The 27,806-nt window shown below is 43.6% G+C and overlaps 1 protein-coding gene across 1 annotated transcript; it reads left to right on the top strand.

Moving 5' to 3' along the window:
* Positions 1–122: 122 nt before the first annotated feature.
* Positions 123–27,719, top strand: SLC5A8 (solute carrier family 5 member 8). Its single transcript, XM_075491649.1, has 15 exons — positions 123–578; positions 2,720–2,785; positions 6,815–6,866; positions 8,433–8,500; positions 9,373–9,527; positions 10,897–11,037; positions 15,056–15,185; positions 16,749–16,837; positions 18,162–18,274; positions 19,612–19,679; positions 19,977–20,063; positions 21,082–21,275; positions 22,487–22,590; positions 24,321–24,406; positions 25,934–27,719. Exons 1-15 carry the CDS (start codon positions 246–248, stop codon positions 26,063–26,065), a joined length of 1,818 nt encoding a protein of 605 aa, XP_075347764.1. The 5' UTR covers positions 123–245; the 3' UTR covers positions 26,066–27,719.
* The last annotated feature ends 87 nt before the right edge of the window (positions 27,720–27,806 follow it).

Raw genomic sequence — 27,806 nt, 5'->3', positions numbered from 1 at the left:
CCGCTCCGCGCCTGCCCCGGCGGAGGGCACCGCTCCGCACCGCTCCGCGCCTTGCCCCGGCGGGGGGCACCGCTCCGCTCCGCGCCGCTCCGCGCCCCACCCCGGCGGGCGCACGGTACCGCGGCACCCCCGCGGGGTCCCGTCCCCATCCCCTTCCTCCTCCTCCGGCGCCCCTGCTGGGGCAGCAGCTGCCCCTCAGATTCTGGGGCAAATCCTTGGCTCCAAGGGCGAGTCCCTCCAGTACCATGGGGCGCTTCACCGTCTGGGACTATGTGGTCTTTGCGGCCATGCTGCTGGTCTCGGCCGTCATCGGGGTCTACTACGCCTTCGCGGGAGGGGGACAGAAGACATCCAAGGACTTCCTCATGGGGGGCCGCAGTATGAGCGCCCTCCCCGTCGCGCTCTCCCTCACCGCCAGCTTCATGTCAGCTGTCACCGTGCTGGGCACCCCTGCCGAGATCTACCGCTACGGTGCCATCTTCTGCGTCTTCGCCATCACTTACGGCCTGGTGGTGCTGTGCAGTGCCGAGATCTTCCTGCCTGTCTTCTACAGACTGGGCATTACCAGCACCTACGAGGTAAGGTGGAGTAGAAGGATCCTTTCCACACCCTTCAGGGAGCTGGGGGGGCCTCTCATGCCTGCTTTCTACATGTCTCCCCTCAGTCTCTTCCCCCATATCCCCCTGCACTCTGTGCTGCCCCATATCTCCACACTCCCAAGGGCAGGCTGCAACCTGCTCTGTCCCCAAGTCTTCCCACACTGCCTTTGCAGAGAGGAGATGCTCAGCCCTGCTGCCTTGGCTCAGGAGCTGTGCACCATGCCAGATCTGTTTCCTCACTCCAAATACGCAGTTTAGCAGGTGGATTAATCCTCGTGCAGCTTGGATGGTGCCATATGGTTAATGATGTGTAATGAATTTACCAAGAGCAGAGCACACGAGCATCTAACATATGACCCAGAGTTCTCAATCACGCTCCCTCCAGATAGGTTTCTAAGCTCAGGTGCTGCCACAAAGGTTCCCCTGTGGCAGAGTATAGGTTTGTGCTGTTCCTAGAGGTTTTGGGGAGATGCCCTTTCCACCTGAGGCTGTTCACACCAGTGAATGTCTTCTCCATCACGCTTATAGAGGGAGGTCAGCAACGCTCTGTGTCTGTGAGTTTTCTTGCTTCCACCAAAATATGGTTGAGCTGGTCTTCAGCTCAGTGTGTAAGTTAAAGCTATAGCCAGCAATGCAGAGACATCTGGGGTGGCGGGACATGTCACAGGTCGAGTCTGACTGTTTTGGGGTGAGGAAGCATCTGGTCAGGACTTTCTTCTGATTTAGAAGGTCTGTGCAACCTGTTTATCTTCCTGCATGGAGAGAGTTCCTAGCTGCAGATTTGGAGGCAAATTGCTCTTTTCACAGAGGACATTGGGAAAGGGGCATCAGTGCAGGTGAAAGTCCTTGGCTAGCTACTTTGGTCTTTTGCATTTTATTACACTGAACAGGGGCGTTGCAGCACTGGAGGCTGAAAACTGTTGGTAGACCTAGATAAGAATTCACCAACAGAAATCTCTGGTGGATTCCAGTGTGTTTTAAACTACTAATCTTTGGACTGTCAGTTATGTTGATAGTTAAAATAGGGCTCTCTTAAATAAAGACTTATAGATATGACTGGAAACTCACTGATAATCTTGGGGTTAAATCAACGTAATGCACCTATAAAAGATAGATTTTCTATTTGTGAACAGAGTTCAGAGATTAAACAACTTTTTGTGTCTGTCCAGGGGTTCAGCACTGCTTCCTTGTGTGGACATGCTCACAGATCACGTTTTAAATGCTCAATTCACAAGTGAGCACTTTGAGCTACTTCAGTGTTTGTCTCTGTCGAATGAACAGATTGGCAGGCAAAGGAGATCCCTTTTGCGCAACCACACACCCTGGAGGGTTATTAGGACAGATGGTGGGAAGAAATATGCCCTACAGCATGACAAACTCATTCAGAGGTTGTGCTGTCCCAGGCTAGATAGAAAAGTGAGGGTTCCTGTTTTGCAAAAGGCTAGATTTCCACTTACCGGTAGAATATGGCGAGCTGCTTTGGGCGGTGCAGAAGGTGAGATTAACATGGGAGGAAGCTGCTGACCATTGAAAACCTTCTGCCCTCTCTCACAACAGTTCAGATGGACGCACGTAATGCCAGAGTTTCCAAGTCGACTAAGCCTTAGGAATAGCCGTAATGTTTTCTTTTTCTCTTTGATTTCACACTGCAAGTGGGTTCTGTTGTTTGCTGGTACGTTATTGTGAACTTTTAGGTTGCCCTGTGCAGAGTCAAGAGTTGGGCTCGGTGATCCTCCTGGGTCCCTTCCAACTCGGGATATTCAGTGATTCTGTGATAATATGTGCTGGTCTTTGCCAGGTCACGGTGCACAGCTCCTCGTCTATGGCGTGCCTTGAGGCAGCTGGGTGGCAACAGTTTCCATTCTGCACACTTCGTCGTATGCCGACTACCTTATATCTACTTCACTTGCTTGTGTGTCATTACTCAGTGGTGAGGTCTGTAAAGAAATATCAAATCAAGTTGAAAGAGATATCAATCAAGGTGACTCTAGGAGTTTTGGCCATTCATGAAAATGTAAAAACAACACTATACCCCTTCTATATTGCTCATCACTTCACTCCAATCCTATCAATAGTGCCAATTTTCAGTATAAATATTTGTTTTTTCTTATCTTTTGCAGTATTTAGAGCTTCGATTTAATAAATACCTGCGCCTCTGTGGAACGGTCCTCTTCATTATACAAACGGCAAGTAGACCTCAAAGCTGTTCTGTGGTCCTTGTAGCCAGCAGGATTCTTCAGCTTAGTGTAACTGGATGTTTTCTCCGAATGGTTGATGAGGTTACCACAGTGCATGGGTGGCTGAGAGTGAGAGAAACAAAGCTCTTTCTGCTCCAAAGCAACGAGGTGGGGAGCAGATGCTGGGCTACCTGCCCCTTGGGTCTCTGCGTGCATTGTTGAGCACCCAGAGAAGTCACTTGGCATCAGCACCATGCCGAGAGACGAGCGACCCTTCACTGTGGGATAGCAGTGTGAAGAGCAGTTGTTTGCCTGCCTGCTCAAGAAACCCACAAGGGGTTCAAAATGTAAACATGCCCCAATTATCTACAGCAGCAGTTTTCATCCTCTGGTCCATGGATTCTGGGAATCTGACTAATTCTCAAGGGTCTGTGAAAGGTGACAAAAAAAGCTGTCAGGAGCTGTCATTTGTTGCACAAGGGTTTGTACCACCACCACTGGAGAAAACGTGGGTGTCTGCAAACTGAGACGTAGCAAATTACTGCCCTGGGGAATGTTACATTAAAGCATTCCCTGCAGTTATTGTTGGTGCAGTTTGCTGTATCCAGCCCATTCAGTGAGTCAGTATGAGACCACAGCTTTTAAATGCACAGTGAATGTGTGCCAAATGCACCAGAAACAAAAATGTATTCTTTTCACAATTTTGAAGTGGACTTTTTGGGGAGTTCAAAGCAAGAATGAATATACAATCAGAAAGCTTTTCAAGTTACATGCTTGCTTTTTGCCCTTTTGGTATTTAAGACACACCATGAGTTACAGGACAATCACACTTGCACCTATAAGATGGTGGTCAATGCAGTGTTAATTACTTATTTGAAAAGTGCTGCTTAGCTGGCATTTATAGATACACAAGCCCATAGGACACTGTTTCACCAGCAAATAAGAAGACATCACAGATGCGTAAGTTGGAACAAGCCAAGCATAATCTTTGCTTGCAAAGATCAGAAAAATAATCCTATACAACTTAAATATGTGTCCAAGGAAATTAACTAAAGATCTATAGGTGTCTTTCTGTGCCAAGCACTAACAATTGGATAATGAAAATAATAGTGAGGAAAGGAAACTCCCCAAAGATTTTTAATGGTGTAATTTTAACTGTTCTGTGAATATTAGCATGAGCTTAAAAGAAGAAAAATAAAAAGGATATGTAGTAATATAACCTGAAAAAACACTGAAGTGGAAAGGACTATATCATCAGTCCTGTTTTAGTTTACACAAAAACGTGATCATACTTGTAACCACATTTAATTTCTGATGGTTCAAAGCTTCTGGCACTTGTTTGCTGCGTATAAGAACGCCACTTTCTCATGCTGACTCCCTGAATGAGCGGCATTGGAAAGATATGGATTTGATGGATGGACTATTAGATGGATAAGGAATTGGCTGAATGGCTGCATCCAAAGAGTTTCTGTCAACAACTCAATGTCCCAATGGAAACCAGTGCCAAGTGGTGTCCCTGTACTGGCACCAGCACTATTTAATATCACCCTCAATGACACAGATAGTGAGATTGAGTGCACCCTCAGCAAGTTTGCAGATGATACCAAGCTGAGTGGTGCAGTTGACACACTAGAGGAAAGGGATGCCATCCAGAGGGACATTGACAGGCTTGAGGAGTGGGCCCATGTGAACTTCAGGAAGTTCAACAAGGCCAACTGTAAGGTCCTGCACCTGGGAGGCGCAATCCCCAATATCAGTGCAGGCTGGAGGATGAATTAACTAAGAGCAGCCCGGCAGAGAAGGACTTGGGGATACTGATGGTTGAAAAATTGGATATGAGCCAGCAATGTGCACTTGCAGCCCAAAAAGCCAATCGTATCCTGGGCTGCATAAAAAGAAGTCTGGCCAGGAGGTCGAGGGAGGTGATTTTCCCCTTCTACTCCACTCTTGTGAGACCCCATCTGGAGTACTGCATCCAGCTCTGGGATGCCTTGTACAAGAAGGACGTGGACCTGTTACCTGTTAGAGCGGATCCAGAGGAGGGCCATGAAAATTATCAGAAAGCTGGAACACCTCTCCCATAAAGAAAGGCTGAGAGAGTTGGGGTTGTTCAGCCTGGAGAAAAGAAGCTTGTGGGGAGATCTTATTGTGGCCTTTCAATAATTAAAGGGGGCTTATAAGAAAGATGGAGAGAGACTTTTTACCAAGGCCTGTAGTGACAGGACAAGGGGCAACAATTTTAAACTGAAAGAGGGTAGATTTAGATTGGATATAAGAAAGAATTTTTTTTATGATGAGGGTGGTGAGAACAGGTTGCCCAGGGAAGTTGTGGTGAACTGTGCACAACTTCAACTGGTGCCCAGTTGAAGTTGTGCCCAGGGAAGGTGAGGGTGGTAGAACAGGTTGCCCAGGGAAGTTGTGGATGCCCCATCCCTGGAAGTGTTCAAAGTCAGGTTGGACGGGGCTTTGAGCAACCTGATCTAATGGAAGATGTCCCTACCCATGGCAGGGGCGGTTGGACTAGGTGATCTTTAAAAGGTCCCTTCCCACCCAAACCATTCTATGATTCAGCAGCCCATGCTGACAGTCACTGGGTGGTCAGCAAGTCAAGCATTGGCATGGCTTGACAAGTGTCAGTAGTTGTTGGCTGTGAAGTGATGCAGCCAGTGCTGAGGGGGCATTCGCCAGGGACTGGTCAGGACCGGCAACTTTCTTTGCATACAACCTGTATAGGAAAACCTAGAGAGGCCTCATGGCACAGAGAGAAACAAACATGCACACATGCATGCAGGGAGTAGTACACAGGTTGGAATAACTATCTCCCCAGTGGCCCCACCATCCTTTCTGGCATGTGCTTGTAACAGGTGCAACAGCAAAGGGCCAGGGCAATTTGGTCATGCTGGGTGCAGCAGGTCCTCCATGCTCATTTGCTCCCACAGCTGGATTACCACTCCAGTTACCTCTTGGCTGTCTCCCCAGCATAGCCGCTGGCCATGTGGCAGAGCTCCACCATGGGGACTGGATTTGACCTGCTCAAAAGCCACAGTGAGTAATCCAGTGGTTAGCCATCCTGCTGTGGTTTACTACCTGTGCTTAGGGCGGATTCCACAATGGCGGGAAGGGCAAAGGGTTGCTGAATGCTGGATAACATCTGATTCTGCTGCTTTTCCATGCCCAAGTCCCACCCCTGTAAATCAGGGATTCAGAAGAGTTCAGTCATGGAAAGCTGATGCAAGTCACCTCAGGACCTGACTGGTTTAGATCCTTTGAATCAAGACCACTGACTTTCACAGAAGTCGTCTGCACATTGCAAGCTGTATTCCTCTGTACCATGTCACAGCCGAACTTGTCCTAGTAGTACGAGGCAGTAATAACAGTGGTAAAAAAGCAAACAGGATTTAAAAATATACACAAAGAAGTTGTAGAGGATATCAGTGTATGAATTTCATTGTGCCCTCAAAAGTGGATGGAGTAGCTCCTTGATTTGTCTGTATCTTTACTGTATTGGGTGAAAATACAAATCTGCTGATAATCATGCATGGCTTCATCTTACAGGAGTGTAATTCCTTATAATGCTATCCATAATGACTAACTAATGCTGTATTTTTTGTTCTTACTTAGGTGCATTGTAGTTGCATACTGAGAGACATATTAATCCCAAGACTGAGAAAATAAATTGTAATAGATTACTTGGCAAACCGTGTGTAAACCTCATCAACTTCCTTTTGCTCTTGTTTTCTGCCATTTGACCACAGTTTTAAAGCAATAAAATAAGTTAATTATAAAAGCCAGGAGAAGCTAAAGAGGGATTTGGTATTCAAGAGTCCCTGGTATTTGTTTTAAGAACACTAGGCTGTGAGACTGCAGTGCTGGTTAGTCTCAGACATTCATCTTCTAACAACTGGAATTATTTCTCAACAGTTACGAATTTAGGAAATATAGACTGCATAAATGCTTGAAAAGAAATAATCTCAGAAAGCTATCACCTTTACAGGAATTTACATTTATTTTGATCTTATATCTTTTTTCCCCTTCTAGACTTTATACACTGGTATTGTCATTTATGCTCCAGCTTTAGCACTAAATCAAGGTAAGATGAGTATACTGCAACTGTTCTACTGTTATAATTTTTTCTGCATATAGTACCGGTATGCTTTTGGCTTTGGTAATGCATGTCTAAAGATAAAGCTCAAGGCTTGACTGTGAAGTCTTCTAAGATTTCTGTTGATCCTGATGGGAACTCTGATAGAAGGCCTCCCATTTGTAATCCTAGTCCCTTAATACCTACCTGTAAGGAATTATAGAAGAGGCTTGAGGGGAAAATCTGCTCTCATTTACTCTGCCTCTCATGCAATATCCTTATGTCATGGCTACCTTCAAAAAAGTTAAGAAGACTTAAGTAAATTTTGAAGGCAACGCAGAGACTAAGCACACATTTAATTCCCCTGGTTAAGTGCTCTTCTTCAAGAGGAGAGCAAGGCAAAAGTTCTGTAAATATGGTTTTGGGCTGCCTGGAACTGTTTAACTCGGCCTATCATTTTGCCAGGAAAACCAAATCAACAGCAAAGAGATCTTCAACTTAAGGTGTTTGTTCTGATATTTACAAAATGAAGTATTTCCATTTTCTACTTCAAAATGACTCTTTGCTTTGAAAATGAGCCACATTTATTTTTAAAGGGGAAAAAAGCTTTTATGTGGAGCCAAATGAAATTTTTAATGACAATTAATTTGTCCACTTGGCAAGAAAAGGCAATAACAAAATGCAAATAAAAAATTAATCATTTTGGCTACAATGAAAATCATAATTGTTCTGTTTGCTGGGTTTTTTGACTTGTTCATTGAATGAAAAGGAAGAAAAAAACCAACACTGTCTGCATTGGTCTCCTCTGGTGTATAAGTCCTACAGGTTTTATGTCCTTGATGTTTATATTTGCCCTGCATATACATGCTAAACCAAGCTATGACTTAGCTGGCTCCCAACTAGAAGCAATGATTTTCGTTAGTTTTGTTGCAGTGTTTCTAATTAGCCTGAGCTATGTGTCAGGGAGCCCCCAGTGCCCTGCCTGGCAGCACGTGAGCGTGCCAAGCTGGGGCAGTGACAGCTTGTATGCCAACCACAGCACAGCGTTGTCTCGCTAGACATACTATCATGTTTCCTAAAAGAAAGAAGAAGAAAAGAAAGGCTTTTAGTCTGACACAGTTCTCACAGACCATGCTTGAACCACCTTGCCTCCGTGGAGGATCCCCATGCTTTATACCTGCTTAAGTCCCTGCCTAAGGACTCTGTGGGACTACCCAGGCATTTCAAAGGAAGGACATGTATTCTAAAACCTTCCTGAGTTGGGGCCTACGAACATATTGGATGTGTTGTTTGGCAGCGTTCACGTTAAAGACAAATAGCTTTTTAGGTCCTGAAATATATGTAACTTTTTAGCAGTTTCCAATGTCTGTTACAACTGTTTCATTTTTAGAACCGGTTAGGGCGAATCCCCTGGTTTAGACATACAAATCTGTTCATTGCCAATTTTTATTACCTCCTACTTTTGCATTTAACTTATTTCTAGTTTTTTTCAACCACCTGATTGGGGGTGAAAAATCGACCTTCATTTTTTTGTCCCCAATGCCTCATTCACACTGCCATTTCCCTCTTTTTCAGTCACTGGCTTCGACTTGTGGGGTGCAGTGGTGGCGACTGGCGTGGTCTGCACTTTCTACTGCACGCTGGTACGTGGGCCCTTCAGCTGAGAAAAATCTCTATTCCTTTCACCATTCACATCAAATATGGAATTTATTGGGAAGTAGCCTAATAACTGGGTTACCACATGGGAGTGCATTTCACAGTGTAGCTGTAGCCACAGGGCCATATTCACCCAGGGACTTCTCTGGATGCAAAGGTAGCCATAATGTGACTCAAACGTTTTCTGTTTTGATACATTCATACTTCTGTTGTTGCTGAAAGAACAGCAAAAAGATAGATTTCCCTTCCTAAAAATCCTCCTGTGATTTTTCTTCTAATCTAGTAGGGTTTATCTGTGTAATTTCTCAAGCACCTACCTACTGCAACTATAATAGTCCTGTCTGTTATTGAATAGAGCCAATGAAAATAGCAAGTGCCACATGAACAGATTGGTCTTTAGATTAGTGTTAATTGACCAAGTGTCTAGGAATTATTAAATAGAACCAGTGACAAATTTATTTGTATATGTTGGATTAAATTATGTTTCTTTTTATTCACATGAATGGTATGCCTTCTGGAGTTAGTGGTACTGTATATACATAAGATGAGCACTGTCTGCCAATTTATCTTTTGATATAAACTTCTGAATCAGGTTATGTGATGAAGTAAATACTGGATTAAACTATGTGTATGGCCAAAGTAAATTCTACTGCACTTCAAAAAAGGGCCAGGATGTCCTGAATAGGTTCCAGGATGCAATTCCTAAACACTCCAGTACTGAATTATTTCTATTAAAGAAGAAGATGAAATTCATCTATTATGCATAATATGGATAATAACGTTTCTTTTAGTTGAATGTGAGAGCAAAGCAAGAGTGCTGCTGCCCTGTTGTACCTGATACATGCTGTTCCTCATACAGGGTGGTCTGAAGGCAGTGGTGTGGACAGACGTTTTCCAGGTTGGAATCATGGTTGCTGGATTTTCGTCTGTGATTATACGAGCTGTCGTGGTTCAGGAGGGAATTGGACGCATTGTAAATGATTCCTACTATGGAGGAAGATTAAACTTCTGGGAGTGAGTTTGTACTTGCAGATGATGTGCCTCTTTATTCCTACAAATAGAGCCCATGTGACTTCCTGTGAAATTAAATTGCTACTGCAGGAGGAGGGGAGGAGTTGTGACCTCATTTTTATATATTTTTAAACAAGCTTACCTAGTTTGAGGGATATTTTTTAGGTTTTACACCATGCAAAATCCTGTAAAGAGCAAAACCTTTTTACTTTGTCAAGTAGGTGTTTTAAGGATACATTTTGGGTTCCACTGAAAGTGAATGGTGAATAGGAGAGGACAGTTGTATTTATACTTACAATTTACAAACAGCTGATTTGGCATTTCAGCTGCTGAACCAAAACAACTGGGAAAATAATAGTTTTTGTCTAGTCTGAAAAAGGGAAAAGTTTTTCTTTTCCCTGAAATAAAAATTAAAAGTAGTTTTAATAATATTTTACCCTCCATTATTGTAACTAATCATAGCCTAAAAATATCATTTTGCATTCATTCTGACAGTGTTGAAGCAAAAACCACTTAAAAAAAAAAGTTATTGTACTTTTGATGAGAAACTTCACCCAGTGCTATTAGTGCAAGTTTAATGTGACAAGTATTACCTTTTGTCCTTTTGTCTATCAGTTCACAATACTCATCAGGTTGTTCTGTAAAATTCTTCACCAAATTCTTCAGTAAATTGTTCATCTGTGGGTATTTTTTTTTTCTTCTCGTGAACAGCCATTTTTTCAATCTGTTTGGCTGATTTGCAGTGTTTGTACTGCATTGCTTCTTCCCCCAGTCATAGAGTTCACAGATAGGAAAAGAAAAGGAATAAAGGCATATAATAGGTGAAATAATATTACATTGTTCACGAAGATAAGCATAATTTATTGCTATATTAAAGTGTCATTTTAAAAAAATATATATTTGTGGCCATTCAAAATCTGTTATTCACTTAGAGCTAAACCAGCAAAATGTTTTACAGAGGCTCTGTCCACAAAGGCTGGGCGTGCAAACACACCTTTATATTGGTGTCAGACTGATGTCCCTCTAGATAAGCAGGCATATTAGACTTTACTGGAGCATCATTTCATCACAACAGTCACAGGCATCATACAGCTTTACATAAGACTGTAGTTTATAGGCAAATAAATTAGTTAGACTTCACCTTTGGACAGATCAGAGTGTTTCACTAGATCAGGATTTCAACTGTGACTTTTAAATTTGCTTTCTGTGAGTTCAGATTTCACGTATCTGAATGTTCAAAATCTGGCCAAATTAAGAGAGCTTGTATTAGAACAAGTATGAGGAAAATTTTTCTCCTAGCCGTTAAGGTCTTCTCATAATGAGAAGATTTTCGTATTCTGAATTTGTTTTTTCTTTTTCCCTCTCACTGTAGCTTTAATCCCAATCCTTTGCAAAGGCACACCTTCTGGACGATTGTTGTAGGTGGGACCTTCACATGGACTGGCATATATGGGGTCAACCAGTCTCAAGTACAGAGATACATTGCATGCAAAAGCAGGTTCCACGCAAAAATGTAAGTCTGCCTACAGTAACTCTTAATGTCTGAATTTAGTAGTGACTTTATAAGGGAGATTTTTTTAAAAGGAATGGTTTTTGTCTATATAAAACCCATTTGTAAAGGGTGACAACTTTTGCTTTCTGTTTCATGGGCCAGGTAGAAGACAAATCAGCACAATAAATACTGCTATTTGAATTACATATAATTGCTGTAACGTTGAAGTTTGTGCCAGATTGTTTCATTGCCAGTATTCTTGCATACAAATAGCTGCATTAAGTTTATATGCAACCTAAAGACCAAATAATATAGTACTTATGCTGAAGCCATATCAAGACAGCATCTTGAATTGCTACTCTACTAAACCCAAATCATTGTGTGGGAATTTTGCATAAGTAAAGTCTAAAAGATTTTTCCATACCGATGAGTATATGCATGAGAAAATGCAGAAATGTTTTATTCAGTGATAAAATTGCTGAGGAATCATATATTTTGTTTTCATAATAATCATGAATTTTTCTTCAGGAATTCACTGTGGAAACTGGCAGAGAGTTCTGTTTTCCTTGAGTTTAAACATTTCTGATCAGCCTTTACTGTAGAATGGAGTATATTTACTAACTCCATTTTCTTACCTTTATCTTTAATATCATTCCAGCAGTTCATAACTCAGGATTTAAGAATTATTAGCGAGCTCATAAAGTGTATTTGTAGGACAAATATATAAATGCACATCATAACTATAGTCCCTATAAATTCTATAATACAGTGACATACAGAGAAGGAGTTTTATGAAGGCTTTCACTTCATGAAGTCAGCAGAATACCCACAAAATCATGCACAGTTTAGAACTGAAATATTTTGGTTATGGCAATAATGAAAAATTTGCTTTTCAGTCCTTTACACTGCAGACAGGAATGAGCTGATGCTCATCATCGGCCACATCTCCAGCATACAGGTGCCACATCTCCAACACACCATGTGGCTTCTCCACAATCCCTGGTGCGTAGCTGGGTTCCAGGTTCTCAGCACTGCAGAGGCGGGAGGTGCATCCCACATCTGTAATGCTGCCTGGCATGATTGCATCTAGGAAAACAGCCACATATGTTGTGCCAGATTTGTGTGCCAGTGAGACTGTTCTTCTTGAGCACCTGTTCCACTTAGGGCTGTGCTCCTCTGTCGCAGCCTCCCTACCCTCTTTGTAAGGAGGGACAACTCCAGGGCGTCCCAGAAGCAGAGTGTGGCCAAGGGGAATCTGGCACCATGGCAGCTTCAGGGCAGATTTTCTGAGCTGTTGTAGCACCTTTGACCAGAGCTGGAGGCTATCTGGTTCTGGAGGGGTTTGGATGGGGTTTATACCTCATAGCATATTAGTGGTGACACAGCCTTAATCAGTGGAGTCCTCCCCTGCTGGCGTGGGTGGTTGGACTCCATAGTATCTTCCTTGTGCCTCGCTTGTGCAGGGAATTTCCCCTGCATGGAGAAACATTTTGTATAATGGTTGCAGCCTGTCACAACTATAAACACTGCTATTCTGTGGTGACTATCTAGCTCATTTGCAAATGTAATTAAACACATCTGGCAAGTCACATTGGTGGCCTGCACCTCTTACTGGCATTTAACCTGTACATAGAAGCGTAAACTGTCATCAGGACAAAGTAATAGGGTTTTGTACCACTGTGGCCTTTACTGTAAGGCTTTATAAGAGACAGCACAATAATAAATCAGAGCTGAGAAAATAATTCTTTCACAGATCCCAACTTGCAGTTTTTGGGAAGGCCTTTAACAGTGGCACAAGAGTAGGAATTTTCTCAGGCTTTGGGAAAGGATTTCACCCCATTCAAGAAACACACTGGTAGGTAGGAGCACATGCTGTCATCCTCAGACAGTAACTAGGCAAATTGAATATAATGCTCATATATGAATGATAACAGGCACTTAGAGCAGGAGAGCTACATTTTCAGAAAAATATGGGCTACTAACTCATTTTCCTCTACTTTCCATTCAAGGTCATCTGGCATGTTTCAGTGCTAAAATCTTAGAGCAAGCCTGAAACAAACAACTGAAAATAAGCCTTGTACAGTTACAGTGCCTACTTCACCCAAACTCCACCCCATGTTACTCACCTAGAATTAGTGGGAACACCTCCCTCCTGTAGTGCTACAATTATTATACTCCAGTGCTTAGTCATAGGGTGTACCACGAGCTGGGATGTAAATCAGAAGAAAAAAAACCAGCTTTCTTTTCACTGTCAAACACTGACGCAGTTTAAAAACAAGAATTGCAAGATTCAGACAATTTCTTTTGCTTCCATGTGTTCTCTTGACTTTCTCATCTTTACTACAGGCTATAGGCTAATACTGCTATTACATCTGTTCAAAAGATTTGGATTGATTTAACTCATTGATTAAATTTTGTGCTAAATCAGCTTATATCAAGGTAGATTATGCCAACGCAGGAGCAGCTTCAGCTAAATGAATGCAAGACATCCAACCAATATGTAAGCATCTATAAGAAGAGGATTACTAATTTTTACTAAATTAGTCTAGAGACAAATTTAAAGTGCTGCTGGTTCTGTGTTTAGACCACCCCTAATTGCAAATACAAAGCATAAATGCAGAGTTTCCCCTACTATGTGTAAATCAGCTTTTATTTATACAGGTCTTGTTTAAGAGTTTACATTGTTCTTGCCAATAATTTTTCTATGGTATAAAACTGATAGTTCAACTAGTTAATCTACATTATGCCTTTCTGAAAATGTCCATTTCAATGCCTAACAAGGCCTACAAAGTTAGTTTTACTTCTTCATTCATTCTGATTGTCCTCTAAGAGCAGTCCAAAGGCTGGCACCCCTTGCCTTCTTGGGAACTGAAAGCACTAAAAGGCCTCCTGAAGCATCCCAAGCATGGGTATATTTGCACAGAAACCAAAGGTCCTCCCAGCAGAGGTCTTAGCAGTTGGCACAGGTCCGGGGTACGTGATCTGTCAGGCAGTTAAATCTGTCAGGCAGTTATCAGTGGATGGTACACAGATAACTGGGAGGCAACTGCTGGAAAGGAACACTGTTTTTCAAGGCCAAGCTCCCGGTGGGTGTGTTTGCTTGAACTGACCACCGTAGGTGAGAACAACTTTGTGACCAAAGTCACAAAGGAGTCATCAAGAGCTGAGAAACATTTGAGAAGATGGGATAGTTAGATGGAAGGGAAAAGCCCTCACTGGGCGAGGAGAACAATTTGTTTTTCACTGCCAATAGAGGCTGCCTGTTGTGTGTGGCAAAAGTAGCATTAATGCCCGATGAAAACGCGTTTCTGCTGTCAGTGTTAGCTGAAGCTCCCGTCAGGATGCAGGGAGGTGATGGTGTTACTGGACCATACCAGGCTCCAAGTTGTTTAGTTACTAAAGGGGAAGCCCTGGGGCTGGTGGCAATGCCCTGCTCTCTGGAAGTGGCAGCTGTAGGTGACTCCAGACCAGGTCCCAGGTCCCAGTACCTCATTGCTGCCTCCCACGGAGACTGTCCCGGGAGGAAATGGGGGATTTGTTGCTTTACAAGGGCAACTCCAGCATTGTGTAAGCGTGGCACTGCAGCTCCAGAGGCGAAGGAGTGCTGGTGCTGACTAAAAGGTAGCCCACACTTTGATCTGGGGCACCCCGCCTTACAAATCCGTCCGGGGTTTGTCTTTACCAAGGGGTGTGGCAAGGGGGGGAGAGCGTCTTCTTGCCAGCTGCCTGCAATGTAAAACTCGAGCACATGATGAAACGTGGGGATTGCCATATTGCTCCCATCGTCTCCCGAGCAGACTTTGTCAGGGGCTGGGCACTCAGACTGTACCACCAAAACCAGAAGTGTAATTTGTATATTTAAAAAAGGGATCTCACGCCAGGTGAAACGCTGGGAGCCGTATCGTGACTCCCTTTCTGGCGGGCAGCCACTGACCAGGAGGTCTCCTTGGTGTTGGCACGGGCACTTGCTCCCTTGGCCCCGGCGGGGTCTTGCAGGACGTTGAGCTCTAACGTGGCGTTTCTGTGTGTGTTGGTGCAGGTCCCTCTACATCAACCTGGTGGGCCTCTGGGCGATACTGGCCTGCGCGGCCCTGTGTGGCCTGGCCCTCTACTCCATCTACAAGGACTGTGACCCATGGACGGCAAAGCAGGTGTCGGCACTCGACCAGGTAGGGCCCCATGTTTCAGGGGAAGGTGGTGAGGGGGCATCCTTCCTCTGCAGCCATAATAACCAGATGGGGGGGGGTCAGGAGCCAGGGGGGTGGAAATAATGACATGCCCGAGTCCCGTATCAGGTGAGTCTGTAACACTGAGGGATTAAGCTGAGACCGTGGCGGGAGGGAATACCCTGGAGAAAGCAGCAGACCTGTCCTCGGCACTCTTCCGTCCCTGCATCCCTCAGCTGTTCTGGAGCTGCAGGTCTCTCAGTGCCAGGTAAGGAGGGTGGCAGGGAGAGCAGCGACATGGAGAGTGCTCAGTCCACCCACCTCTGCAGGTATTTGGGTTTTTCACCCGAAATAGGTCTGGGGGTGCCAGCGTTGCGTGAAACTGCTTCAGAGAGAAGCGAGGGGAGGAGGCTGCTGCCAGGGACAGCTGAAACGAGCGGTGCCTGTGTGAGTGACTGCAGGCCCCTGTGAGCTGCTTTTTATCACCCGGCCTAAACCGCTCTGTGCCAAGGGAAGCGAAAGCCTTTTCAGACTCGAAACATAATCATGCCCGAAGCATGAGCCTGGAAGAAGGCTACCAGCAGGCAATTCTTTGCTAGCAATAGTGAATCCTTCCCTCCTTTGGGGGAGAGCTGGGCAATCAAACTGCATCATACCGTGCTGTGGAGAAAGCACCTTGTAACCCACGGGCGACCTCTCCCTAAATAGGCCCCAAGCAGGAGATTTACCTGAGGAACAAGAGCTCTGGGAGCCCGTAGACTGACCAGAGTCAGGGCCCAAGGAAATCATACAAGTCTTTTTTTTTTTTATGTTTATGCCTGTGATAATTGTAGGCTCTGGATAACTCCCCACAGACAATAGCTGGAAAGCCAGGAGAAGAGCACAGACAGCAGAGTACCCGAGACAGGACCACCTGGTCTTTAAGGGTAGAATAAGATGAGATATGGAAAGCCAAGGTGGAAACCCGAAGGAAATTAAGTCATTCCCGCCAGGTGGAAACTGGAAGCAAGATACTTAAAAAGACCAACTTGTCCATGGAAAAACTATGGTTCACAGGAAGAAAATCTTGAAATCGGTATCTCTTTCTAGCACTCAGATCTTGCAAAGGTCAACAAATGGCACATGGTTTCCATACAGAAATTGTTCTCAGGTACCCTGAGGTTATTTGACTGTATCTAAAAAACTTTTTGTGGAGTCAACAGCAGACATAAGCATCTGCTGTGGCACCCAAGCCCCACAGAGTGATGTACAACCAGACTACCTGCTGCCCAACGCCAGTTTCCTATACCATCGTCACTGGAAAGCAACCTGACAGCACCGCTATAGGCTCACCTCAGTTTGGTGGTCTAAACAGACTTTACTGTTATCTTGAGTGGATGTTTTAGGAGTGCTTTTCTCTGAACCACTCCTAAAACCAATAAAACCAATAAATAGTGCAAGATGGGACATTCAAAATTAGAACAGCTGGGCAGAATGCTAGTGAAAAGGCTGTAACAAAAATAATACAGTGAAAGACAGAAAAATTAGGGAAAGATAGTAATATTTCTTACTCTCTGAATTTTTCAGCTAATGCCATACCTAGTGCTGGATATTCTCCATGATTTTCCAGGAGTGCCAGGGCTTTTTGTGGCTAGTGCCTACAGTGGAACATTAAGGTAATTTAATAATTTGGAACCTGGTGTCTTTTTCTTTTCTTTTTGTGTAGACCTAAAGTTGCATTTCTACTAAGACTTTTGCATTTCATTTCTTTGTCTAGCTAATTTTTGTTCTTTCAAAAAAGCACTATAAGCTCTTTGATGATGCAGCTTAAAAATCCGTAGTTTCCAACAGTGGTGATCTGAGGTCCTGAGACTCAAAGCTGTTTGGAGTTCCCTACTAATGGGGGGAGGAAACAGCTAGCCACACATGATATACAGCACTAACAAACCCTCCTCTCTGTGCTTTTAAAGCCCCTCTGCTATAGGAAATTTTAAGTATTATAAATGGGTGGTTACACAAAATAACTACAGTTTGGGGGAATTTCCTACTGCTCATCTTTAATTTTCCAGTTTCAAACCTACATAACTTTAAAGCCATCTCCCTTTCCTCATCCCTGATCTTCAGAGTCTTATTTACAAAAGAGTTTCTAGATTTCTAATTTTCTTGAATGAACCCTGTGAAAACAACAATCACTGTATATTTTTACTGAAGGACACAAATCAATCCCCTTCTATCCCATAGTGGGGAGTGTTTTGTTCAGCTTTCCCAAGGAGCATCTTTTAGGAAACATCGCCTCTCTCGAGGAAGGCTCTGAACAATAGTAAGCAGATAAAAATGAGGAAACTTAAGAATGTGACACCAGACTAATTTTTTTGTTCTGAGTACCTGTAGGTACATAAATAGAGGGAACAGCTAGGATATTTGTTTTTCACACACTGAGGAAAAGCTGGGGGCTTGCAAGAGCAAGGTACACATAGACACAAGATCACCTGACTGGCTTTGTGCCTTGGGAACGCTGGTTTCTCTAACCCCATAGAGAGCCTGGAGTAGTTCTGTTTGGACTAGATGCCTAATTTTTAGGTGAGTATAATTAGATTATCTGAATCCTCCTCTGAGAGTGCATTCAAAGTAATCAGTGACCTGCATATAGGAATTTTACCTACCAAGATATATACCGTGTAGATAATTTGTGAAGGTATCACGTATATCAGTAGTGTTTACAGCTTAGCCACAGGTAAGAGGTATTTTCATTGACTTCTTCAGGCCCATCTTTTCATCAAGACTTGCCTTATCTTCACTAAGAGCAATTATTTTAAACAATTTTTGTAAGCTATTAACTGCATCACCTGGAATAATAAGTTATTTCAGCCAATACAGCAGTTACATTAGTTTTCTGATACTGTTCTAGACAGTGGCAGTTTCTCTCAGGCAGTAACGCATCTGTTATCTATGATTTCAGCTTCTCAGATAAAAAAATTGTATAAATCTTGCCTTCTGTAGTACGGTGTCCTCCAGCATCAATGCTCTGGCTGCTGTGACTGTCGAAGACCTCATTAGGCCATACTTCAGATCCCTCTCTGAAAAGAAGTTGTCATGGATTTCCATGGGGATGAGTATGTCTGGAAAATATCTTTTCCACTTTTGCTTTACAAAGTGAGGGCTTGATTCAGATCTCGCTTATGGCAGTGTAAGTCAGGAGTAAGTGCATCCACACCAATAGGACTGCATTGGTGCAATACTTCAGGGAGACGAGATCAGCTGTGTAGGTTTTACACAGAATGGGGGGCAAGCTATTTCAAGTGAGCACAAGGAAAAAGAAGCCATCTTGTCTGATCTTTAAGCAGGAAAGATGCACTGCATCTGTATTCAGTATTGATTCGCAATACTACAAAGCCAAATGTCTCAGACTGAAACAGCTGTTATTTTTCTTTCATCTGTCAAAAATGAGAAGCGTAGGAAATAATTTTGCGACAAACCTTTTGAACTGAGTGATATGTGAGCAATAGCATTGTGTCCAAATAACATTCCAGAGAACAAGAAACTTCGCGTCTTCTCTGATATACCCTCAGACCCCCAGTCTGTTTAGCTCCTCTGTTTACTGTAGCTCAAAGAAGAGGGTCAGAACTAGGCTGAGCAGAGGGTTTAAATCTCTGAAATGCAATTGCCATCTCTGCTAGTTGGACTGTCTGTGACCAGCTGCAGGTGTAGCCCAAGAGAGCATTTGTAGTAAGCATGGAAAAACTACAGTCCCAACATGGTGTCATAGCCTATATCAGTGAGCACAGCAGACTGGCGGCAGGTGACAAGTATTAAATATTTGCACCTGAGAGCAGTTTCTTAAACATTATTGCAAGCAATGTTTATGCCAGAATTGTTGTTGATCTTATCATGAGTTGCCTGACATATCACATTAAGCAGTGGGATTAACCTATTGCTTGTGCAGTGAAACTCAACAGGAGTGGAGGTGGAAAAAACAAATAAGCCAGTGTTATGGGTCCTGGGAAGAGACACTAGATCCTGTGACCCAGGATGTTCTTTGTCACTGCGCCAGCTCCCAGTGATCTGCCAGCATTTACTTTCTTGCACCAAAGGCTTTAGACCAAGAAGCAAAAATCATTTCCTAAAATAAGGACTATGACACAGGAGATTACCCGAGAAATACCAACAATACATGTGGTATTGCCACTATGGCCAATCTATATGGCTGCCATTTATTAACTAATCTTTAGTTAATATACAGGAAGAGGATTTTGTCAGGTTTGCATGATCTCCTCTTAATGTAAACAGAAACCTGACCTTTTGGGCAGTTCAAGCTCTCTTAGAAAAAACCCAGATGCTAGCAGGTTTGTTTTGAAGATGTCAAGGGCTATGTTGGGTTAAACGGAAACATTTCCATTAGTGATTTTCAAACTTTGGCAGATTTACACATCATTCTGCCTTTCCCACACAGGCCTGTTTTATGGTGGAGTCTGCATTGCTATGGCTGCACTGGCATCTCTCCTGGGAGCCTTGTTGCAGGTAGGTGTCAGACTGCTTTTTCATGCCCATGTTGAATGACCCAGAATGAATTATGTAAGAAAATAATTGCTGGATACCATTATGAGATTAGTTTTTATTCTTTGTTGGGTACTGGCCTCAAACAGCCCATGGGTCAGCCTCTGCTCTAAGCACCCACGTAACTATAGCAAGTCCTGCCAGCTCAGTACACACCAGCTAAAAACCTCAATTTCCTTCTCAACATCTTCCCTTCTTGCCGTGTTGGAGGCTTTAACTTTCTTGCACAGCACCTGATAGCAGACTCTCTTCCTTCCTCAGGCAGCACTCAGCATTTTTGGCATGGTCGGTGGCCCCCTTTTAGGACTGTTTGCCTTGGGAATCCTCTGCTCCTTTGCAAATGGAATTGTAAGTAGAAATTTCAAGCCCCGTTCGTCCAAAATTCATTGGTAATTTGGGCATCTCCTTCCCCCTCCCCCCCGATAATTTTGTGCTAGGCAGCAAGTGAGATGTCTTTGATACTTTCCCTGAGGACATTTGCCCTTGCTACTTTTCCTCCTTATCCCAAGGAAGCGATGAACAGCACTGTATAGGAACTTGAATTTCCATCCATGAAGAGATTTACAATGACCATCAGGGGAAAAAAAAAATTGAATAAAAAAATGAAACTTCAGCAATGATTTCTGGAAAACACAGTCTTAGAAGCAGGGAACAATGTGTCTTGAGATGTAGCTGAGCAACCAGTAAACTCAGAGCATGCTGGCCTGTCTGAGCAACAGGGGGTCAGGCTAGGAAAATGGGGCACAAGCACTTGCAGACTGAATTGGGGTGTTCTCAGAATGCTTCAGTATCGTGAAATTATCATTTCCAGAGAGAAAAGCTATTCCATCAAAAAATGGATTTGACAAACTTTGGGAATATGGTCCATGAGTTAGTCTGACAAGATTGCTGTTTAGTAAGGTTCACTAATCACTAACCTTTACCTCTCTGCAGTTGCAAATTTTATGTATATACTAAAAAAAAAAAATCAAAAAAATAAAAAAAACCACTAGCTGTCAGCCAAAAAAAGCCCCCACCCTGAAGTAGAAGAGACTTTTGCAAAAACAGATCACATGAGAAAAAGGAAAAATTGCTTCTGTATTTGTTCAAAGGCGGCATCAAATAAAGCAGTACTTTCCCATATACCACGCAGCCCAAAACTATCCTTTGACTGTAAAGGCATAGTGGCAAAATAAAGAGATATCCTCAGGAGCCGTGAGTAAACACTATTTCCCAAAAGGGGAGTGAACTGCACAGCTGTATATTTCATTTTTGCTATGGAGCCTACAATTTAGATTATCTTGACTGTTTCTTACTCATCTAGATGTTTTTTTCAAATATCCTTTTGCTTTTCATGTAAATCCAAGTTTCATTTTCTGTTTTGCAGGGTGCATTTGTGGGTCTTGTCAGTGGCTTTGTTATTTCACTTTGGGTTGGAATCGGATCTCAGATTTATCCTCCACTCCCAGAGAGGACCAAGCCACTGTATCTCTCAACGGCAGGCTGCAATATATCCTCAGGAGATTTGATGTCAACAGAAAATCCATTAACCACAGTCTTCAACACACCAACTGCAGAGAGGTATACAAGTTCATCATGCGCAATCAACAAAGCATGTATTTGTTTTAAAGCAACACTAACATCTGTCTAACATTTGGGTTACTATAACTATGCATCTCTGATTTACCTACCAGGCTGTTTCAGATGAAGCAGTTTTCTCTGATTTTTTTTTTCCTGTCAGAATGAAGTTTGTCCGAGTTATCCCAGAACAGAAGTCAAAGTGAATCTTTCTATTGATCTGAAAAGCTTCAGTTCAATATTTGAGTCTAAAGGCTTGGATATGCCTTACCAGGAACCATGGTGTTAAAGAAAGCATAACATTTGTAGTTATTGGATTAACTTCCACAGTCTGTCTCATGAATTAAAGTAGTAGGCGGTTAAAGGGCAATTTGCCAGTTTAACAGCTCCACCTACAACAGCTTGTCTGTGCAGAAATAGTTCTATTCAGGAAATTCAGAAGAGGGCATAATCCATATAATGGGCAAAATATAAGGGATTCTCTCCCCTCTGCAATTACCGTATGTCTTACTTTGGGCAATCACAATTAAGTGTAACAGTTATGAAAGACAGTATAGGGAACAGCAGGAACAGAAGCTGAACAAACACAGTTCTAGGGATTGCCAATCCTTTACACCTTAGAGCATTGTACAATCAGCAACAGATATCCTGGTACACTCATAGGTGCCCAACATCCAGTTTCGTATACTACACCTCTCACACAAGGCCTCCAGCATTGCTCATGGCTGTGAGGAAGCAACTGTTGCAACAGAGCACATTGACAGGGAGAACAAAATAAGGTTTAACCTGAGGCGTGACAGTTGCTCTATTGTTTCTGGCTGTTTAGAGCTGCACATAGCCGATTTCATACTTTTTTTAATGTCCCTTCCTTTAAATAATGTCCCTCCTTCTAAAGAAGTTATCCCTTCATCCGGATAGCTGGAGTGCTCAGCTCTGCACTAGATTCCTAGCAGAGACAGGACTGTCCTGTTTTACCTGCTGTATCCTATGCGTTGCCTCACTGCACTGACCAGTCTCCTCCCCTATGAAGGAACCTGTCCTGCAAATTTGAACAGATTTTCAGTGCACATTTTATTGTAGGGAGGTAGTTCAAGAGTACCAGGTCACTTGGTTCAGGAGTAACTCTGTATTTATACTCTGTCTGGAAACAGACAATGTTTTCAAGCTGCTTGGAACAGGGAGCAGAGACTAACACTTTTTCTGCTCTTTTTCAGGCCTGCCCTGGCAGACAACTGGTATTCCTTGTCTTATCTCTACTTCAGCACACTTGGGACACTTATCACAGTAGTTGTGGGAATAATTATCAGCCTCCTAACAGGTACTAGTTCCAGAGCTGTGATTAATGTGTCTTAGCTCTCTTTCAAACTAAGATGACCAGAGAGCTCTCATTGCCACAGGAAGTGCTGGTGATCCTATTGCAAACCTTGTATTTGTTGGATGGTAAAAGGTTACCATCCTAACTCTCATTTCCTCCCCTCAGCCTTTCTGCATCCCACTCCTGGTCTCTGCTCACAGCAAAGGCTACTTCAAATTTCTAAGGAGAAAGAAGTTTCAGCAGTTTTTTAACCTGAGGGGCAAAAAAGATATGTCATCTGTCTTTCCTGTTTTATTAGATGCCAGCAGGGGCTGGAGGTTTAAGGGTTGTCCCTGAACATGGCAACAACTCCAAGCAAGGAGATACACCCATGCTTCTAGAGGACAAAAGCAGTTTTACTTTGAGTGAGTTCAGAGCACTCCAGGGTTATTATCTGCACCCGTACAGTGCATGCTGTTCACCGCATTCCCAAGCACATACCTAAGAGCTGCAGATCCTGTGCATGGCTACATTAGCTTCTTTCTCAGTTTCCCTATACTATTTGTGCAAGGGGCAAAAAGCAGCACCCCACAGGTAGAGTAGGGACTTCAGTTTTAGCCCATGGCCTCACTACTTTTGCATCTAGGTGAGATGCAAAGTGTACCTGTCATCCACCTCACACATGGGAGAAATAGCACAAAACCAGCTACTCCCACAGCTTTCCCCAATATGCCCAGCCAGATCCCTAGGAGAGCCCTCATCTTTGAGGCTGTTAGATTTCAGATCTATTAGTCTGACATACTTCAGGACTATGAAACTCCAAATCCAGCAAACTCACTTCCATTAGCTTCCTTGTGCCCTGCAGCTAATAAGCAAAAGTTACACTTCTACCATTTTATTTTCCTTTTGAGCTTCTAGAGAATTTGCTCCCCCACTTTCTTCCCATCACAAGCTCTTCCTATTGCTATAGTGATGCTCATAGACAAATTTTGCCTCTTACCAGGTTGGGATCAGGTCATCCACAGGCTATGAAACAAAGCATAAAGACTAGACAACTCAGTAAATCCAGATAAGCACTCCACAGCCCAGAAAGCAGAAACCCAAAAGAACTAACCCAACCACAATGCCACCCTGGTTCTTGCAGGGTAAGATCCCATTTAAGCCTCAGGTGGCAATCAGAGCTAATTCCCAGCACCTGCATCTCCTTTCTTTCCCACACGCATTCCCACACAAGAACAGCTAATCTTCCATGCCTTAAAAATGCCCAAACATCCCATTAACCCTCATCCCCCCACCTTGGGGCTGCCCTTAAATAACTCGCTATAAAAATTGCTGGAGAGTCTGTAGACAGGAACCTTGCTGACAGGGAGCTGAGGACTGGGGCTCAGGCTCCAGGGCAGCATTTGGTACCACAGCTGCTGGACTGGCAGGGTGGTTCCAGGCATCACTGTATGGATTCATCCTTTTCTGATTATTGTCTCAATGTTTTTTACACAATAATAAATCTGAGGAGGATCTAGGAAACTCTGGGAAATGGCTACGGCATTTCAAGTAGACCCTGAGGATCATTTTATATTTTGAGAGGTGCAGGATATGTACATCATTGTAAAGAAATGATCCCTAAGGCCTGTGAGTCCTTCATGGCTTTTGCTGCATGACTCTCTCCTGCTCGCCTGGCCTGGTGCCCATAGCTGGGCTCTGACATATCGTTTGCATGTGTAAACCTGGCTGATTGAAACCTGCCTGTTTTGCAGGAGGACTAAAGCAGAACACAGATCGTAAATTCCTGCTGACCAAGGAAGATTTCCTGTCCAACTTCTCGTGGTCTAAATCTGAGACAGTAAGTGTAATTACGCATCTCTGATTTAAATCAATCTTTCCTCCTGGGGACAAAGGCAAACAGTCCCTGGCTTATTTTTTCCCACCAGGATGAATAGCACCTGATGCTGCCTGATATGACTGTCTGCTTTAAGGCAGTAGCAGAGCACAAGGCGGGTAGGAGTAAAGCAGCTGGCATAGGCAGGGAAGCTGTGTTTGGCCACAGCTTGACTTCAGTGAACAACAGAGCAGCAGCTGAGACAAGGGACAGTTGTTCTCCGGGTTTCTGCCAAAATACTCCCTCACTAGTCTCTTGGAAGCTGGCCCAAGGCACGCTTTGGACTCAGCAAAGCTTCCTTTGTTTGTAAACATGTGTCCTCTAAAGTCTGGATTTTTTTGCAACTTTGGCTACTGTTTGAGAGAAAACATCTCTAGTCAGTGTATCTGTTTCCTAGCTCCCTCCCTAAGATATAAGAAAAGGGGAGATGTTATTGGGTAATAACATCCCTTAGAAGGGAGAATGTAGGGAAAATTTGTTTGGGTGGGTTTTTTTAAGTAAACTATAGATCTCTTTTCAGTCAGTATCATCAGGATGCTGAACATTCGAGCTCAGCTTTGTTCAGTGCTTTTCAAGTGCTGCAGTACAGGCAATGATCATATCTTTGAGATGGTCCAGTTTGCAAAATGTTTCTCCCCCATGATGACAACTCCTTTTAGTATGATCTCATGTATTTCAGCTTCTGCATATGAACACCAGGGAGAGAAAGGGCTTTTTACAATACTATTGTAATGCTATTTGCCCATGTCAGGACTGGAGACCATATATCCAGCTATTTCCAGTCACTGTCTTTAATGGGCCAGCATCTGTTTTCACTATCTGGGAATTTAATCCCTGAAATCTTTTGGGAAAAAAAAAAACAACCCACAAACCACCCACATGGAAGCTGATGTCCACAGCCATACTATTTTCTGCCTGGAGTCAGAAACAAGTGTCTGCCTGGTTGTACAGCTGGGAGCTGAATAACAAGTGGTTGGCATCACAAACATTGCAGAAAGTTGTTGAGAAAAAAAATCGGGGAACTGAGCAACTTCCTGCACATGAAGAGCTCAACCTCTTATTATCTGTAACAGAGATGGAACATCAAAGCAATGATGCATGTTAATCTGCTCTTCATGTCAAAGATGGGCCAAGGACCAAGAGTTGGGAGTCAATAGCTCAGGGGCCTGGTGGTGACAGATCGCTAGACATGAAAACAGCAATTAGAACTTTGCACACCCAAAAATACTTTAGACACTTTGCAGGACAAGAACATTTTATGTGACAAGAACATTTTACACAACTAGTACCTTATGCAATAAGAAACTTTCTGTGCCCCTAGAAAAATACCAGCTACTGCAATGAATAAATATTTATGCTCTGTCAGCAACCAACATGTGTTTTCCTGTAAGGCATCCTGTACGTCAGGCCTGATTCTGCTTCCATGCAGGCAAAAGAGAGGAAGACTCTTTTTTCTGCTTCACAGCATGGCTTTTGTCTTTTGTTTTTTAGCCAGAGAAAGTGGAAGTGTTGAACTGGAAACCGTTTACCGTGGCAGCTGAAGGAACTGACAACCCTGCTTTCAGCCACATTGAAATGGATGTTGCAAGCGATAAGAACAAAGTCAATGGCCTTCATATATGACATGGGGCCATGTCAGCCCACAAGGACAGTTTTGTTCGTGTAAAGCACCGTTGACATTCCAGCGCCTGGTCAGTTACCAGCCCTGCTGGAGTCATGGGCAGACGTCTGCTGAGCTTTGTGGCACTGTCACCCTTGGATGACCTTGACATTAGTCAAGAAAGGAATCAGGTCTTTCTTGTACTTTCTCTCTCTCACTCTGGCTCTTGGTGACAGGGCTTAAGGCAATGTTTCTATGTGAAATATTTGCCTGATATTCTTGATCCTCCTGGAAAATATCTGCTTTCAATCTCAGTTCACTCTCAGAGTACATTTTTCATTTGGTAAGAGCACTGTTCCCCCAGACATGGCTGTTTTTCTGGTTTCTTTTTTCTTTTTTCTTTTAAGGCATTGAAAATAGGAAGAGATTAGGGCTGTGGGACATTATCAGATTGCAAGAAGCAGTGGGTCTTTTTTTAGTGCAGGAGGTGTATTTAGTGCCATCTGGTTCCTTTGTAGAACTGATCCTGAGAGCATATTTATTTTGCTGGTTTTGTCATATATGTTTGTTTTTATTAAGCCAGTTGTTCCCTGGCTACCTGCATCTCCTCCTCTGCGCTCACTGCTGGAAGCTACAAGAGTGTCTTTGGTGATGGGTAGAGGCAAAAGTCAGTAATATCCTTCCCTTTGTGCCCCACCTCCCTCTTCTGCCCTGTCTTGCCCTTACAGAGCTGGTCCTCATGAAGGAAATGAGCTATTTGGGCTTTCTATTCGATGCCATATAGCAGAACCACAGTAGTCTTCTACTTCATTCCCAGCATGCTGGCCTAGGACTGCTCATGCACTGGGCTGGGCGTAGTGCAGCAGAGATGTTAATGCAAGAAGAGGGCCCTCTTTGCTGTACTGGACAAGAGGGAAGGCTGCATCTGCAGTTGCCACTGCTGTTATCTGTGGAGCTGTGAGCTGAAACCTCATGTAGCCATTTGTGTTCATGCAGTCTCCGTTGTCACTCTGGGGATTCATGTTCAAGGTTGGTCCAGATCTGGCAAGAGCACGTTGTGTGTTTTGGCAGGCAGAGTCCACTGCACAATCCCCCAGGACGGGGAAGGGATCGGAGGCTGTCATTTAGTGAAGGCTTCTCCAGGGCTGCAGGGCATGGGATGGCTCATCCTCTGGCTGGGCTGCCAAGAGAAGCTGAACAGCACATCCACTCCAGACCATGCACTGTACTTCTGGTTTGGGAGGGTGAAAACCCCCATTGCTTCCTTCTCCTGTGTGCTTTCTGGTACAGCAGGGAACAGACTCTGATCCACTGTGCTGTTTTTGTACTGCAGACTTTTTGCTATGGCTATACATGGGTGTTTAAAACTCCTCTACAGCAGCAGAATCAAGTTGGAAAAATAAAAGCCATTGCAGGATAGTCGAGCTGTGAAGCTTATAAAGCAGTCATGCTTGAGAATCAAATGAAAAACTGACTGCATGTCTTAAATGCTTTCTAAAAGTTGTGCTGCATTTGTGCCAGGTGCTGGGCTGCTGTAACTTGGAATATGACACAGTGCTAGTTTATCTACCTTGACTGGGGCCCTTTAGCATCTAAATCAATTTATTCCATGCCCCTGTGACAGAGGGCACTTGATGATCTACTGCATAAGATGAACTGACAGGATCAGAAAACATTAGGAAGACAAAATGGATTCCAAGGAGCAGGCCTCTCCTAGAGGAGTACAGGCCAGACAGACACTGTACGGGTTGCCACCAGGGGCGT

Source organism: Mycteria americana, chromosome 1, assembly GCF_035582795.1.
Source record: "Mycteria americana isolate JAX WOST 10 ecotype Jacksonville Zoo and Gardens chromosome 1, USCA_MyAme_1.0, whole genome shotgun sequence".
Lineage (NCBI taxonomy): Eukaryota > Metazoa > Chordata > Aves > Ciconiiformes > Ciconiidae > Mycteria > Mycteria americana.
The sequence above is the reverse complement of the archived record's forward strand: the minus strand, read 5'-3'. Positions and strand labels throughout refer to the sequence as shown.